This window comes from Rhyacophila brunnea, unplaced genomic scaffold (genome assembly GCF_057557595.1).
Source record: "Rhyacophila brunnea isolate RB1 unplaced genomic scaffold, BYU_Rbru_1.0 scaffold_2, whole genome shotgun sequence".
Lineage (NCBI taxonomy): Eukaryota > Metazoa > Arthropoda > Insecta > Trichoptera > Rhyacophilidae > Rhyacophila > Rhyacophila brunnea.
The window spans coordinates 6,605,299-6,620,784 of record NW_028232859.1 but is presented as its reverse complement, the minus strand read 5'-3'; the positions used below and the strand labels follow the sequence as shown (position 1 = coordinate 6,620,784).

The 15,486-nt window shown below is 33.6% G+C and overlaps 1 protein-coding gene across 2 annotated transcripts in view; it reads right to left on the bottom strand.

The window, feature by feature from the left end:
* Positions 1 to 4,404: 4,404 nt before the first annotated feature.
* crb (cell polarity complex component crumbs) overlaps positions 4,405 to 15,486 on the bottom strand; it is a 99,950-nt gene continuing 88,868 nt past the window's right edge. For both annotated transcript variants that reach the window (XM_085947107.1, XM_085947108.1), the window contains 9 exons: positions 13,367 to 13,701; positions 13,095 to 13,241; positions 11,563 to 11,936; positions 10,696 to 10,883; positions 9,907 to 10,034; positions 9,280 to 9,433; positions 8,184 to 8,286; positions 5,412 to 5,760; positions 4,405 to 4,780 (listed from right to left, as the gene is read on the bottom strand). In XM_085947107.1, coding sequence (XP_085803233.1) covers positions 4,550 to 4,780; positions 5,412 to 5,760; positions 8,184 to 8,286; positions 9,280 to 9,433; positions 9,907 to 10,034; positions 10,696 to 10,883; positions 11,563 to 11,936; positions 13,095 to 13,241; positions 13,367 to 13,701 — 2,009 coding nt within the window. In that variant the 3' untranslated portion in view covers positions 4,405 to 4,549. The remainder of the gene's footprint in view (positions 4,781 to 5,411; positions 5,761 to 8,183; positions 8,287 to 9,279; positions 9,434 to 9,906; positions 10,035 to 10,695; positions 10,884 to 11,562; positions 11,937 to 13,094; positions 13,242 to 13,366; positions 13,702 to 15,486) is intronic.

Below are 15,486 nucleotides of genomic sequence, written 5' to 3'. Positions count from 1 at the left end.
TTAAATGACACCTTGTTCAAATTATTTTCCGAAACTATTTACTCGCGGATAATATAATAGCAGATAGGCGAATGAATGCAATCTCCAAAAGCATTCCTTTTGTAAAAATATTTTGTAAATTCACTTTGATCAATGTAAATTTCGAATATTCTATTTAACAGTTTACGCACCAAATAGTTTTTCAATCATTAAAAAACAATATAACTTATTATATCGCAAACTCGTATCGTTACAAACACGTCAGTCAAATGTCTTCGACGCACATGCACTAAGAAGCGATAAGACACTATATACGCGGCAAATTTGAATTGGCCCGATGACTGATATTTTTTTATTCAAGACACGCTCCCGAAAAATATTTATTTAAATTAGATAGAACAAAAGTTTAGGCTATCCATTGACAGATGTCAAGAGAAGGATGATTTCTGAATAAATTAAATCAATGTTCGAATTATTCGCGCCTGGCCGAAAGGAGTACTAGGCAAACGAAAATCGAAATGACTTTAGTCAGCTGACGCGCGGATGACTCGCGCGTATAGGCTGACTAAAGTCAGTTGCCGCGTTAGAAAGGTTAAATTAAAAGATACACTGACATTTCAAGTTAAACAGATTTTTATTTTATATAAAAGTCGATGTTTTGAAAATAAAAAATAGATTAAAACTATGAAATCTTAAAAAATCTCTTATATATTCGAGAGAACTTACAACTATAAGATAAAAATAACCATAAAATAAAATGTAAGAATATGTAACACACATTTTTTTTCAACAGTTTTTGTTCAGTTAATTGAAAGTTGATCTTTAAATTTAAAAAAATATTTTGGTACTTTTCGTTTTTATGTTTTATGTTATACTTTAAAATGTAAATCATCAGCAAATCGTATGAATTGCATCATACATCACCAGATGTCCCTAGTAGCACTACACTCCTCCTAAATTACTGTTTACTCTTAACAATAATAATATTACAGAATGCAATAAATACTGAAATATGTTATAAAACGTCAATTATTATTTTCTTTACACCATGAGCAAGCGCAAGTGTTGCCATTTACAATGTGAATATTATATCATTTTGCTTCACATGGAATGTTGAGATCCTCATCTATATAAGTACTTTAGGTAAAATCAGGTCTATTAAATTCAATCACAAAATAATCACCTTTAGATAATGTGGGGACTATGACTATGCATGTAGATATTATATATAATACATATTTATAATGATATTAAATAGGTAAGTGTTTTCTATATTAAATATTGTCTTTGTCTTTTTAGACAATCAGTAACTCGTAGCATACCAGAAGTTTTCTTTAAATAGTCTCACTCTTCTGGAAAAGTACAATAACATTTTGCTTACCGATCAATACTGATTATGATTACGTACATATCATTAAAGTAAAACAGCCTTATAAAATATAAGTATTCATGATATGATTGATATTATTAGAAGTTTTGTAGAATACTTTGGTATATTAATTTTATTCTACAAGACAAAGCTGTTTGAATAGAAAAATCTTCATTAACCTGGCACTCGCGGGCTATTGTAGTATGACGAATTCACTCTCCGCGGTGACGGTTTTTGTTTAATTTAACTTCTGTGTTTCATAATAAAAATGGTAATAAAAAATGAGTTTTATGGCTCTTTAGGCGCCTAGACATGTTCAGATTATTTTACAACATTAAACAACCGTAATAAATCAGTCATAATGTCAAAAATATCCGAAGAAATTAATTCTATACAAAGACTCACCATTTAGAAGATTTCCGCCATTTTGTTTTATGTATATGGAGCACTGCAAGGCTTGTATTTTGTTATTCGTCACGCTCGTGCTTGACGCGAGTATAGAAACACTTCACAAATGGTAATAAAATCACACATAATGTTTTTTCCCTGAGTAGGGTCGTAAATATAGCACAATAATTTTAGACTAAACAAACTTTTAGGCAGACACTTAAACAGCTATTAAATATTATTACTGAGTTACATATTTATTTTTACTTTTCACATTTAAAATTGTTTTGAAGAGTGGTAGATTTTATAACACGGACTGAGACATAAAGCCACATTGCAAATACAACACATATATCTAGATAGAGATGTTTTTTTTTTATTAATTTTTGAATTTCCGCACACATGACAGCGTCTTCTGGGCTTTTTATTATTTGCCGTGGGCGGAATGTGTTCCGGCAAATGATCTGTTAAAGTTCTAGGTAACAACCTCAATGGATTTTCACTAGTCGATGGTCTGGGTTGTGGAGTTTTCGTGATTTTCACAGCGTACTTAGCAACTAATTGTTTTATCACGACTAACTGAAATTCTCCTAAAGTTTTTTTACTACCAGTAACAGATTTATACATATAGAATGAATTTAATAAATAGAGGTCAATCATGTGAAATGCTACTTTTTTGTACCATTTCACAGATTTCCTCATGCACGACAAGCTGCTGAGCATCATGTCGGCCTTGTCGACAGTCCCCATATTTTTATTATACTCTAAGATGCACTTTGGCTTCATAATGGGTTCTCCGGTTCTAAAATTAGTTTTACCGGTTGGACCGAAGGAGTCATCGTGCATGGTTGTAAGCATGTGGACATCTCTTCTGTCACACCATTTGAGAGCCAACAGTGGGCTTTTTGACTTTGCCTCTGTCTCCCCCTTTTTCAGCTTTTTGAAGCATGGCATTTCTTTGCGATTCTTACGTACAGTCCCACAAGCATTGGTTTTATTTTCATGGAGGTGTTTGAATAACTGTGGACCGGTGTACCAGTTATCGCACCACAACGAATGCCCTTTGCCCAGATACTCGGTCAGCAGCGTTGTCACAACAGCTCCGGAAATTCCAAAATTTTGGCTATCCACTATGTCTGTCCCGTCACCACAATAAATAATAAAATCTAAAATATAACCCGTCATAACGTCACACAGCACGAACATTTTGATACCGAAACGATGACGCTTCGATGGAATAAATTGTTTAAAAATAAGTCTCCCTTTAAAAACAATAATGCTCTCATCGATACAGAGATTTTGATGCGGAATCATCGTGTCTTTGAAAATTTTGCGTGTATGCTCTAAAAGTAACCTAATTTTATTTAGTCTATCTGAGGTAACACTTGTTGGATCGGAAAAATGGAGCATTTGGAGCAATAACTCATATCGGTCTCTAGGCATTGTCTGACCGAAAATGGGTGCACTTAAAAAACAATCCGTACTCCAGTGTTCTTCTAGTGACAAATGTTTGTTTCGTGTCATGAGCATTGACACCGCAAAAAATGCATATAATTCTGATACAGTTGTATCGATCCAATTATGAGAACGTGATTTTGGTCCAAGTTCTTGAGTATTATATTGATAGTGAAAAAAAATGTTTGTTTGTTGGACTACCTTCAACATTATATCACGGTTTAAAAAATGTTCAAAAAAAAGACACTCAGGCAAAGTCTCAGTCAAATCGCTGTTTGCTATGCCGGATTGAAAATCATCAAACTCATACACGATCGGGACATGGGGTCCGGATGTCCATGTTCTCAAGTGTTCAATTGGCTCTTCTGATATATCTACATCACTGAGGTCAGATGGTTCCAATTCTTCTTCAGATATTTCGTAATCGGAGTCCAATTCCTCACTTAAACCAGCCATATTGAAGTTTGAAAAAAGTTTTCAACCAAACACTCACACGATAACAAAGGTAAAATAGTCCAAAAAAATATAGTCAAAACACCTTATAACAGTTTAATACACATGAATGGAATAGTTAAAAACACATAAACAATAACACAGACAAAATATTTATAAATATTATAATAGTATTCACACAATACAATAGATCGCGTAAAATACGTAATATTTTGTACGGAAAAACGACAAGAGCGATTCCTTGCACAGTCCTCTCACAACAGTGATATTACGCATACTGCGCAAACGCAGTAAAGTGGCGCGATGTTTCAAGCCAAAATTAAATGAGCGTAGATTGACGGCCTGTCGAAGGCATGTCAAACATCGAAGTTTTAGTACTGTAACATAATTTATTTGACAATATTATATATATGTCACCGTTGGTAATGAAATAAGGCAAATTATGGTAGAGATTTCAAAATCATGCGTCATGTATATTCTACATAATCGACCGGCGCATTTTTGCGTACAACATTGGCGACAGAAGCGCTGTAGCCCCGTGGTTTTGCGCAATTTCGCGTACTACTTTCGTGACAGAAGCGGGCGCCGGGTTAAAAATGTTTTTAAAGGCACTGCGTGTTATTAATTAAATGATTAGCTGAAAATCGTGGTAGCACATAAAATGATGGCCGAGTCAGACCACATACCACAATTATAATCGGTTGTAGTTGTAGAATGGTACTTCACTTGGATTTCAGGTGAATTTTTAACACAAATTCGAAACAATCTCACTGTGATGAATTTATAATTTATGAGTTTAAAATTTTACGCCTATATCCTGGCTTATTATGACGAGTTGTAATATTTCTCTCTATATTTGTACACACTATATACAGTCAATGTCAATTAGGGATTATTCGAATGTCACTATATAAGTCTTTCTTCTGGTGGCGGTTTAAGAACACTGTCCAGCATTTCGAGCCTCGGATTCCTATACTCCTGTCCCGATGGACTGTAGGTGCCTCTGGTAGCCCGCTTTGTTCGAGCGAGGAGACACGCCGCTGCGAGGGCGCATCCTCCTAAGGCGCAGAGCCCTCCCACAACGCCTCCGACGATTATTCCGATAGGCGCGCCCTCTTCCGTAGCAGCCGCTACCAACTGTAACATACATAAGTAGTACGCTTATACCACAGGTAACACAGTCTGTTTAAGTTACTGTAAAGTAAATACCATTAAAGGAATTATTCATACAAAGACATGTATTTGAAGTTATATAGTCGTGGTTCAAAGTACGACTTATGACATCTTTGTGAGTATTACAATGTTTTTGCTAGATAAGTGAAAGGAGAGTGAAAGAAGGAATTTGGTAGTTTTATAGATGTTTCATTGATTGAACAATAATTCATCTTACAGGATAAAAGAAAACAACATAAACAACAAGAATTTCAGCGATTTATAGTACCTACCTATGATTTTTAAGGCAAGTAATGTCGATGATTAAAAATAAAACCATACATCATTGAAATTATTGTTATTTATTTATTTGTGTTTCCTCCCTCCTGTAAAATTTTGGTTATTTCATATAGACCTCTTTTCGAGGGACACCTTCATTTATTAGGTTCGTAGTGAAATAAGTCTGCCTTTAGTATTAAAAGTATTCATCACTATTTTTTATAACTAGTCAAATTGGTTTTTCTTGATAATACCCGTAACAGACAGGTCATTTGGACATAACAGTGTTAGTAATTTCATATTAATGGTACAATTTCGAATTGCATACAATACCAACCTTCTCCGTACAATTTTTCCCTGCCCATCCGTCCGTACATCGGCATTCGTAATCGGGTACGTCACTGCAATGAGCTTCGCATTGCCCTCCATTCCCGCACGGACCCAGTCCACTGAGCAGGGCGGCGAATGACACGCCGCTACTTTTACTAGATGAGTAATTATTGTGAGGGGAGGTGCCGCCCAGACTGTTGCTGCCGGCGGATAGCAGCGGTGAAGAGACCGACGGACGTTCGTCGTCACTGTAGTCACTGGTTTCCACAATTGCCGGTTCTGCGGTGGTACGAACCACAAAGCATGGGTCAGGTATTGAGCAGTTGATACCGCACATTCCTTGAGAGCATTGGCATCTGGAAAATTTGAAGACATTAAACCATGCAGTTATCTCATTATATATATATAATTCCATATTGTTTAGTCTTGAAACGATGTGAATATCACTGAATCTATTTCGGTGTTTGATGATGGCTTGAAAGAAAGACCTGGGTGCCAAGATGAATGAAAAAATAAAAATTATTACAAAAAAAGAAAGTATACAGAATGTAGTACATACAGAGCGGTACTATTGTAAGGTATGGTATATGTAGCATTTCGATAGGAGACGGAACAAACCACTAATTAGTGAATAACCCACCATCAGATGGAAAAAAAACATAAAAAAAACAATAATAATAAATTTGATATTTTGCAGTTTTAACCAATACCAATCAAATGTCTCTACAAATGAAACTTTTCAGATATCCTCTATTATTTTGCTAAATTTGTAAATTGTAAAGGCCATTCGAGGTTATTCTTTTTTTTTTTATTAATTAATTCATAATTGGGAAATTATTGGACTTCAGCACTATCTGCTCTAAAGTGTCTATTGTATAATGTCTATATCTATTGTCCGGCAACTTCATCTTGGCTACGTGGCAAATCTGTGAACTACGTACAGCTAATCGAACTTCCGGTTTCAAATTAGGAACGCCCCCAAATTTTTCATTACATTTTTGACACTTCGTATTGGACGCATCTATCAATTTACGTAATTTGAAGCTTTTTATATTCAAAAGATGTCTAACACAATACGAAATGATGTTCGAATTATTATCAGTAAACTTTTGATTTATTGCGAAGAAGAAAAAGAGTCGTATTTAAAAGGTGAGCCTATACAATACTTTCAACAAGCCCATTTTACGGGTTCCTGTCATGTCAGGTATGTCAAAATTCAGTGTTGTAATACTAGAAATATTTCCCCAAATACTGGAAATTATGTTTGTATATTATAAAGTTATGTGTATCGTAATCTATTTTATTAATATTTTTAGACGTATAATAATTAAGTATAAATGATCATTAGTTAGTTAATGAATTGTCCTATTTTTTCCTAATTTTTAAACCAATAAGTAGGTACATATTGTTTTAAAATTTATGTAAGGTGGATATAATTTAATTTATAGAAAATTATTTTCACAGTATGTGTTTCTACAACAATTTTACTAAAAATACGATATAAAGACATCATTTTGTAAATTATAAAACATGTGATTGGGTCATCAATATAATATTGAATATGTTATATCTTTCACTTCTACTTTTTTACTCATAATTTGTGTTCTAGTTATTTAATTAATAAATACCTGCAACAATATTATCAGTTAATGTGGGTTCAATGATACATTTCCTTCCAAATTCAATAATTACGCTGTTATAATTAACCTAATATAATAGTAATAATTAAGAGGTGAAATTATTTGAAAAAAAATTCTATTTATATTTATTGAACAATAATTAGACTTATAAATTAATGTACTTATAAACTTACTGAGAATAGAATTGATATAAACTTAAAACCTAATTTCGCGGGATATGTTTTCTCAAAAAATGACAACACTGTGAATTATTCTATACGCGATAAGAGCGACTTCCTGTTGTTGCCTAAATAATGTTGTCGTACAGTAATGTATATACTATGGACTTGGTTTTAAATATGTAATAAAATGTATAAGATAATATCGTTTAAAACTATATTTTTGTAATAATAATAATATATTTTTTTTTTAAAATAACAACATTATTATTTAAAAAAATTATGGCTATGGTCGAGCGATGCAGCATAATCATTGGTTTCGGAGCGTGGCGCCAGGATATCATACAAGTACCATAAAATCTTCAAAATTATGGTAGAAAATAAATATTTAATACAAATAAAAACATTTAAAAATTAATCACTCGGAGCTGAACCGAACCGATATATATTTTTTTACTTGAACCGGAACGAAAACCGAAGTGAAAAAAAATAACAGTTCGAAGCCCAGCTTTTTGCACCGATTCCAAGTATCCAAAATGACACGCCATTTTTATGTTAAGATAGAATAATGCGGACTATATCCAAGGTTAAGGTTACTGACGGCGAAAATATGGTTGTGGTTGTGCTTATGGTGCAGGTGAGTTTAGCCTACACCCAAACTAATATCTATGCATTCATTTATATGGTCCGCAGCGAAGCCCACTATAGTCAGGCAGTGACATGAAACTACAAACTTCGATTGTAGTGCTAGTTATTGCCCATATTTTTTATGCGATATGGTAAGTTACTGCATTGCATTCGAAGACAGTCGATAACTAGGATTACCAACGTAATTCGCAATTCAGTACCATTTTCAATGTCTGTCTTAAACAAAGCTTCATTTAGACAAGTCGTTGGCACAAAACTGTGACAGCTGTTAGGTATCCATGTAGCCATATCTTTTGTTAAAACTATAAAAAATAAATGGAACATAATACTAACACATAGGATCCGTTGGTGTTGATGCATGTTCCATTTTCTCCGCAGGAGACCAATCTGGTGGCACATTCATCTATGTCTTCCTCGCAGTTGATTCCTCCGTAGCCTGGCAACACCGCACACAAAACAATTAACACGGTCAATGACAGCTGCCATTTTAATCGATGGATGATAAGACCAGTATTCATTTTCTCCGTTCCAATTACTATTATATCATTTTGAAAACCAATTAGTACAAATATCACATGAGTGATAAAACTGTTACTTTTAATACTGTGTTATTTATTTGTTCTACCGGCATATCCTTTTAGTTTTCACACAAAACATAAAAATTTCACTTGTCATGTCAACTTAGTTAAATAGTAATATTGGTTATTATTAAACAGCACGTCCGTGAATCAAGACAGTGATGATAAGGATTAGGTACATTTTGATTACATAACTTTAAACACGGGAAAACCCTCACTTCTATCTCTAAACTCCTAATAAAAACAAGGTACCAAGAGAAGTGGATTTTTTAAAAATGAAACTTATGTGAAAATCTTGAAACCGACTATGAACATAAATTCTTGAAATCATTTTATACTGTTTAAAATGAAAATTAAGTATGTACTGAAAAATTCAAGCTGCACAAAAATAGACACATGCTATTTTTTCACCTGTTAATTGAATGTTTTAAAATAATAATAATAAGGAAATGCTACTGCAAGAAGAATGCTGAATGATTCACTTTGGCCGCCTTATCAAAGGTGTTTCTTTATCAGTTGTGTTATCTTATCTCTCATATGTTGTACAGTTATGTTTGCAATTAATTGAGTCTTTCCATTATTAATGACCTATCTTGATTCTTTACATTTATATATTAGGTTTATTATTAAAAAATGGTTTATTATCTTCGATCCTATGGTACCCAATCTCTTGTTACTTTGTTTTTGAAATATGAAGGTAAATAAATTTATGGGCTATTCAGTTACACATAATAAAATGTACCTATATGTTTTGAGTGGTAAAAGACTAATGAAGGATTCATAATCTTTATAACGTGAATATAATTGAAAAGTAGTTACCTATATGTTTAAATTAAATCTTAAATATATACCTGTATGACTGCAATCGCAACTGTATGTGGCAATACCGTCTAAGCACCTTCCCCCATTGAGGCAAGGAGATGATCCATCTGCATTTCGACAGTCGTCTATGTTCACTCCGCAGAACTTTCCACTAAAACCAGGTGGGCATTTGCAAATAGGAGGCTGAAATAAACCACTTATGTAAGTTATAACCAAATTTAATGTGTTTCATTATAGTATAATTATGTATGTGATTATAATAGATACTATGTATGTTAAAGAGTTGGGGAATTTTCGGTTTCGTCGATCGCCGCAAAGACGTCACAATTATGATATATTCTTCTCTTCTCCTCCGCTCCTTAGTCAGAGTATATGGATACTATGCAGCGCCTCCTTTGAATCCCTGTTGCTCGCCATTATTATTGTGTCTTTACAGGTAAAGCTAGCATCTCATAGTTCTGTCGTATATGACCTGTGGATAGTATTTAGCGGCCTTCAGGATACCGAAATCCGGAAAGCTTGAAGAAAAGGCAGGCTAGGTTGAGGCTCTCTCTCGAGGCATTTGTAGCAAGGTCCAATATCGCTTCTTAAGCTTCAATGTGACAAAAGATATATTGGTATGTCTATGTTAAGAAACATATGGGGTAGGTACTTACAAATTCCGCAATGAACTCGCACATTCCACCGTTGACACAAGGTCGAACTTGGCAGTAGGGCATATCACAGAATACTCCTTCCATCCCAGGCATGCACGCGCATGTGAAGTTATTGCCTGTGATTACATCTGGAAAAAATCAACATTAAGTGTTATATTCCACTTTTTTTCTTTATTTAATCGCAAACATTCAGTAGAAAATTTTGGATGACAATTAAAATTTGCAAAGCTACGAGTATTCTATATCTGTACCATTTGTATGTGTACATATTGCATCAGTGGCGAAGGGTGGAGGTAGGATCCAATATAAATAGTGCACACTAAACTTTGTTATACACATACACAGTCATACGTATGTCTTTTCATTGAACTAAGACTATAAATTGCAGATAAATATTTTTGGTTAGTTTTTAAAATTCAATCCCCTGTGTTAACCAAGCCATGATAGATCAAAAACTATTTGTCTATCTATAAAATATTTAAAATTATGCCATTAAATCATATGTAATTTTGGATATTTTATAGATAGAAGAATATTTTTTATCTATTATAGTTTGGTTTGACAGGGAAGGGGTAGCATGAATTTTAAAAACTAACCTGCACCATCTGCAATTTGTATTCTAAGTCTAATGTAAACACAATATGTATGACTGACAAGTTTAGTGTGCACTATTTGTGTCGGATCTTAACAGCCTACCTCCACCCTTCGGCACTGTTTTACATAGATTGCTTTTATAGAGAGGTTCAATCGAAACATGATTTTGATTATGATAAATACAACTGAATTCACCTTTTTGATTAAGACAAGTAGCCCCCATCCTGCAAGGCTGATGAGCACAAGTCAGCTGTCTTGGAGTGGAGCACCTGGTACCGGTAAATTCTTCAGGACAAGTGCAGTTGAAACCGCCCGGCAGGTCGATACATTTGCCTCGGTTCTCGCATGGTGATGAAGCGCATTCGTCTATGTCAATATCACAACTATAAAGCAGAAAAAATATGTTAATTATTTTGTAAAAAGTTAAATTATTTACTAACCTTTCTCGTTGCATTTTTTTAATATAGTATTGGGATATCAAAAGAAGCCAATTAGAACAATATTGCAGTTGGTCAATGGTTCTAGTGATTTACCTAAACATTTAGTTATTTTCAAAATCGATTTGTGGATATTATTTTTAGATAACGATAACCAACCAATGCTCATTTATAAGCTCTCCAGATACTAAGATTTGATTGGTATCAGGATCTGTACGTGTGTCGGTTGTTGTAGGGTGAAGCATTCCCATTAAAAAAACACTCAAGACTTCTGTACCGTTGGTAGGTATTATAAGATATATTTTTTGCTCACACTTTTCCTTTCATGGCAAACGTCACTGCTAGTGCAATCCCAAAATTTTTGATTTTAGATAAAAATAGAAAGAAGTTGCGGGAAGCAATAACACTGTTTTCATGAGATAATAACTATATACTAAAATATGCTTTATGTTGGTTGATCAAATCGGAATCGGAAGTCAATTTATTTCCCCCTAATTATATAGATATTCACTGGGAAATCAAATAAATAAATAAAGCAGAATATGTACTGTGATCATTGAATGATCACGCACACTTCTTACATCAACTAAGAATAATAATTAATTTAATTATTAAAACTACTTACAGCCAACCATCCCAGCCGGGTGGACAAAGGCATGTGTAATTTCCAATGCCATCAACACAGGTAGCTCCGTTTCCACAATTTTCCGTCCCTCCGGCTGCGCACTCATCCACATCTCTTCCGCAGTCGTCACCCGCGTAGCCCAGCTTGCACAGGCACGCATAGCTGGAAGCCGGATTTTCACACTGACCACCGTTGAGGCAATCGGACAGGAAACATAAAGAACAGCCTGTCATAACCGTAGATGGGATGTTATTGTTTGTTGAGAGTGCGAATCGATGGCCACCGGGCCGCGCCAGCGCGTCACCTGGATACATCTCTTTCACTGTGTAGAATGGAAGCAGTAAATTTCCAATACGAACTTCACCTAGGCAACCCTAAAAGATTTAAAAAAATATATATGATGTAAGTTAAGTAAAGTAAATTACTTTTATTTTGTTAACTGTCAATTCATGGTGGAACTGCATTGTATTGTTGTTTTTATTTAATAAAACGCAATTTTTTGTAGTACTTATTCCACTTTTAATCAATAGATTAGGACCGGTTTCGTCCGCCTCAGTGGGACATTTACAACTCTTGTTGAAAGCTGAGTTGAAAATGTCCCACTGAGGCGGACGAAACCGGTCCTAATCTATTGATTAAAAGTGGAATAAGTACTACAAAAAATTGCGTTTTATTAAATAAAAACAACAAGTAAATTACTGTTTTTAGTTATATTGACAGATTTTTTAAAATAAATGGTTGTCAGCCATTCACCCAACCTACCAGGTTCTTGCACTGGATCAGACATCTATTGAGAAAAGAACAAGTTGCTTTTTGACCAAGTGTGGGATCGAACCCGTAACTTCATACTCACCCCCAACTAACTGTCGATTTAATAATATAAAAACATAAAAGTGTAAAATTTCTATAATTTTTTGTATTCATTGGTAATTCAATTTTGTCAAAAATTTGGTGAAGTTCAATATAGCTTTGCATTACTTGTATGTATGTACAATACTAGGCGGATTGATCATCCAAGGATGTATTACAAAATCATCTATAATTTAGGAATATGTATGCCTCATGTAAAACAGAAAATGATGAAAATGACCCCTGTAAAGTTGTTAACTAATCCACTGCCTTGAATATGTAAAAGTATTATTTCCAGAATTAATGATTATGAAGTCATCCAAATTGCCAAAATGTCTTCTAAAATCTTCCAATAAATCCATTTCATGTTTTGCAAAATGTTTCCCATTATTTAAAGGAACCACCAAAATACCTACATCATAATAATATGCATGTACATATAATTTAATTATCAACTATTTTCTAAGTGCGTGATGCGAATGACGATAACACTATTTTCAACACTTGTTCATCTGCAATCAACATCAAAAGAATGTTTGAAAATTGTAACTGTGCAGATGACGTGTGCTCATTTCAGGCTTAATTTTTTGGAAAATTTGTACGTATAAGATTATATTTATATGAGATTATTAAATTAAAAAGATTATATATAAGATTATTTTTATAACACTAAATATTATTACTTTGAAGTTTTCTCCAACAGTGCCTTCGCTGCCCTTAAAAAAGTCAATTCCTTCTTCATCTCCTGTGTACATCCCCGCTTCCGTGGAATACCCCAAATTCATACCGGTTATGTCAACTGTGTTGCTGTTCAGCATGCCCCCATTATTCTGGAAGAAATATATTTAGAAACTCAAATAATTCAATTGACTTCAAATCGGGTTGTTTATTAATATTATTTTCATGACAATTACAATAACAACAGTGTAATAGATATGTGAAATAAGTAAATTACCTGCAATCCCATCCTTCCAGAATTTCCATCATATGGGGGTCTCTCGATCATGTATTCTCCATCCTGATCGTGCCGCCGTTCATCGTCATAACCTAAACTTCTTCCATCCACCACACTGGAGTTCCTCAGAGCGTTATAATACAATGTGGAAGACTCGAATGGTAACCCATTCGCTGTAGAGTTAGCTGATCCGATCCTGTCTTCGGCAGTATCGGGCAGTAGACGAACTCCACCGAGAAGTATACGAGCATTGGACAGAAGTCGGAGCCACGCAGCACTGTCAAATTCCGCCGCAAATGATGGGGAATCATCTTTCAGCCAGTCGCCAAATCCACCTGAAATGTATATATTATTTATTATGTAGCTTTTTGAAATGGTTAAGGCGAATTCTTTGCCTCAATTTACGATCAAATGTGACTTCAACGCCATCTAAAGGCATCTACAGGCATCTACCATGAATTTCTAAAAATGTGTTACTAAAAACTTTCGTCGATCGCAACCAGATGGCAATAAAATATAAAATAAAATATTGTGTGTCGCCACATATTAAAAATCATAAGCTTTTTAAAAATGCATTTAAATTTATTATATATTTACTTACCTATGTAAAAATATTTACAATTAATATTACCCCCATAAAATATTTACAATTCTAACATGTCTATTTGATTTGATTTAAAGTGTTTATGATTTTTACATTTTGTTTACCGTAGTTTTTTTTACAGTGGCAATACAAGGTATCCTGTCCAGTCAATGAACCAGATTTTTTTACGTTGTCAATACGAATTAATATAAATATTTTTCTACAGTAAAATTCATTTATAGTAGTAATGTTTATAAGATTGAGTTTAATCTTGTACAATTGACAATTACATCGAATTTCTACTAGAGGTGGAATAAAAGAATGATATGAAATGAATAGCAAAACAAATGCCATTCGAATTATTATTAAACAAAATAAGGAATATACAGTTGTACTTGGTTATTACTAGGAAGGTTGGACCGGCTGAATTTGCTCGTTATAAGCGGTACTCGTTATATCAGAGAATAGGTATTTTTATTGTCGGCGAAAACAACAATTAGACACTTAACTAGTGTCATAAACGTAATCTGTCCCCGGCGGCATCCTGTCCGATCGGATTTTATTGCTAGGGTCGAAATGTCTTTAAACGATCAACACATTACCAGTATTTTAGCTCGGTATATCCGATAAGTATCTCGTTATAACAGTGAATAAAAATGTATGGAGAAAATCATATACAAAATGTCAACGACTGTTTCCTCATTACATCCGAGATCTCGCTATGTCCGAGATTGTAATAACCGAGTTCGACTGTAGTTATAATTATGACAATGTCGATATTATATAGACATCCCAATTCATTTCGTTTCAACCATGTCCGATCCTAATGTACTATATATGCTACCAGGTCACACTGCAGATGAATATTACCTACTCTATAAACTTAGGGAAGGTAAAGAAAACAACTTGTCATAGGAATGGTCAATTTTAATAGAACATTACACAATAAAAACAATGCAAAAACATTATAAATAGGATAATTAAATATATTTACACTTAAAATTAGTTAAAATTATGAAATAAAACCCTAAATATCTACTTTAAAATTGCTTTGAGCTGCATCCTATCAGTGGCGAAGGGTGGAGGTAGGCTGTTAAGATTCGCTATAAATAGTGCACACTAAACTTTTTTAGTCATATGTATTTGTTTTTATTGAACTAAGACTACAATTTACAGATGGTGTTAGTTGGTTTTTAAAAATCAATTAAACCATGCCTAAACGAAACCATAATAGTTTTGGTCTAATTTGGGCAATACGACAAAATTGTACACACTTTTTCATTCATAGTTATTTGTTTTTGTTGGATTAAAAATACATATTACACATATTGTTGGTTAATTTTTCTAAATTCATTTAGCCCTGCCTAAACCAAACTATAATAAATAAAAAATATAGTTCTATTTATAAAATATTCAAAGTTATGTATGATTTAATTGCATAATTTTAGATATTTTATAGATAGACACGTATTTTTCGACTATTATCTATTATGGCTTGGTTTCTCAGGGTTTAATTGAATTTTAAAAACTAACCAAC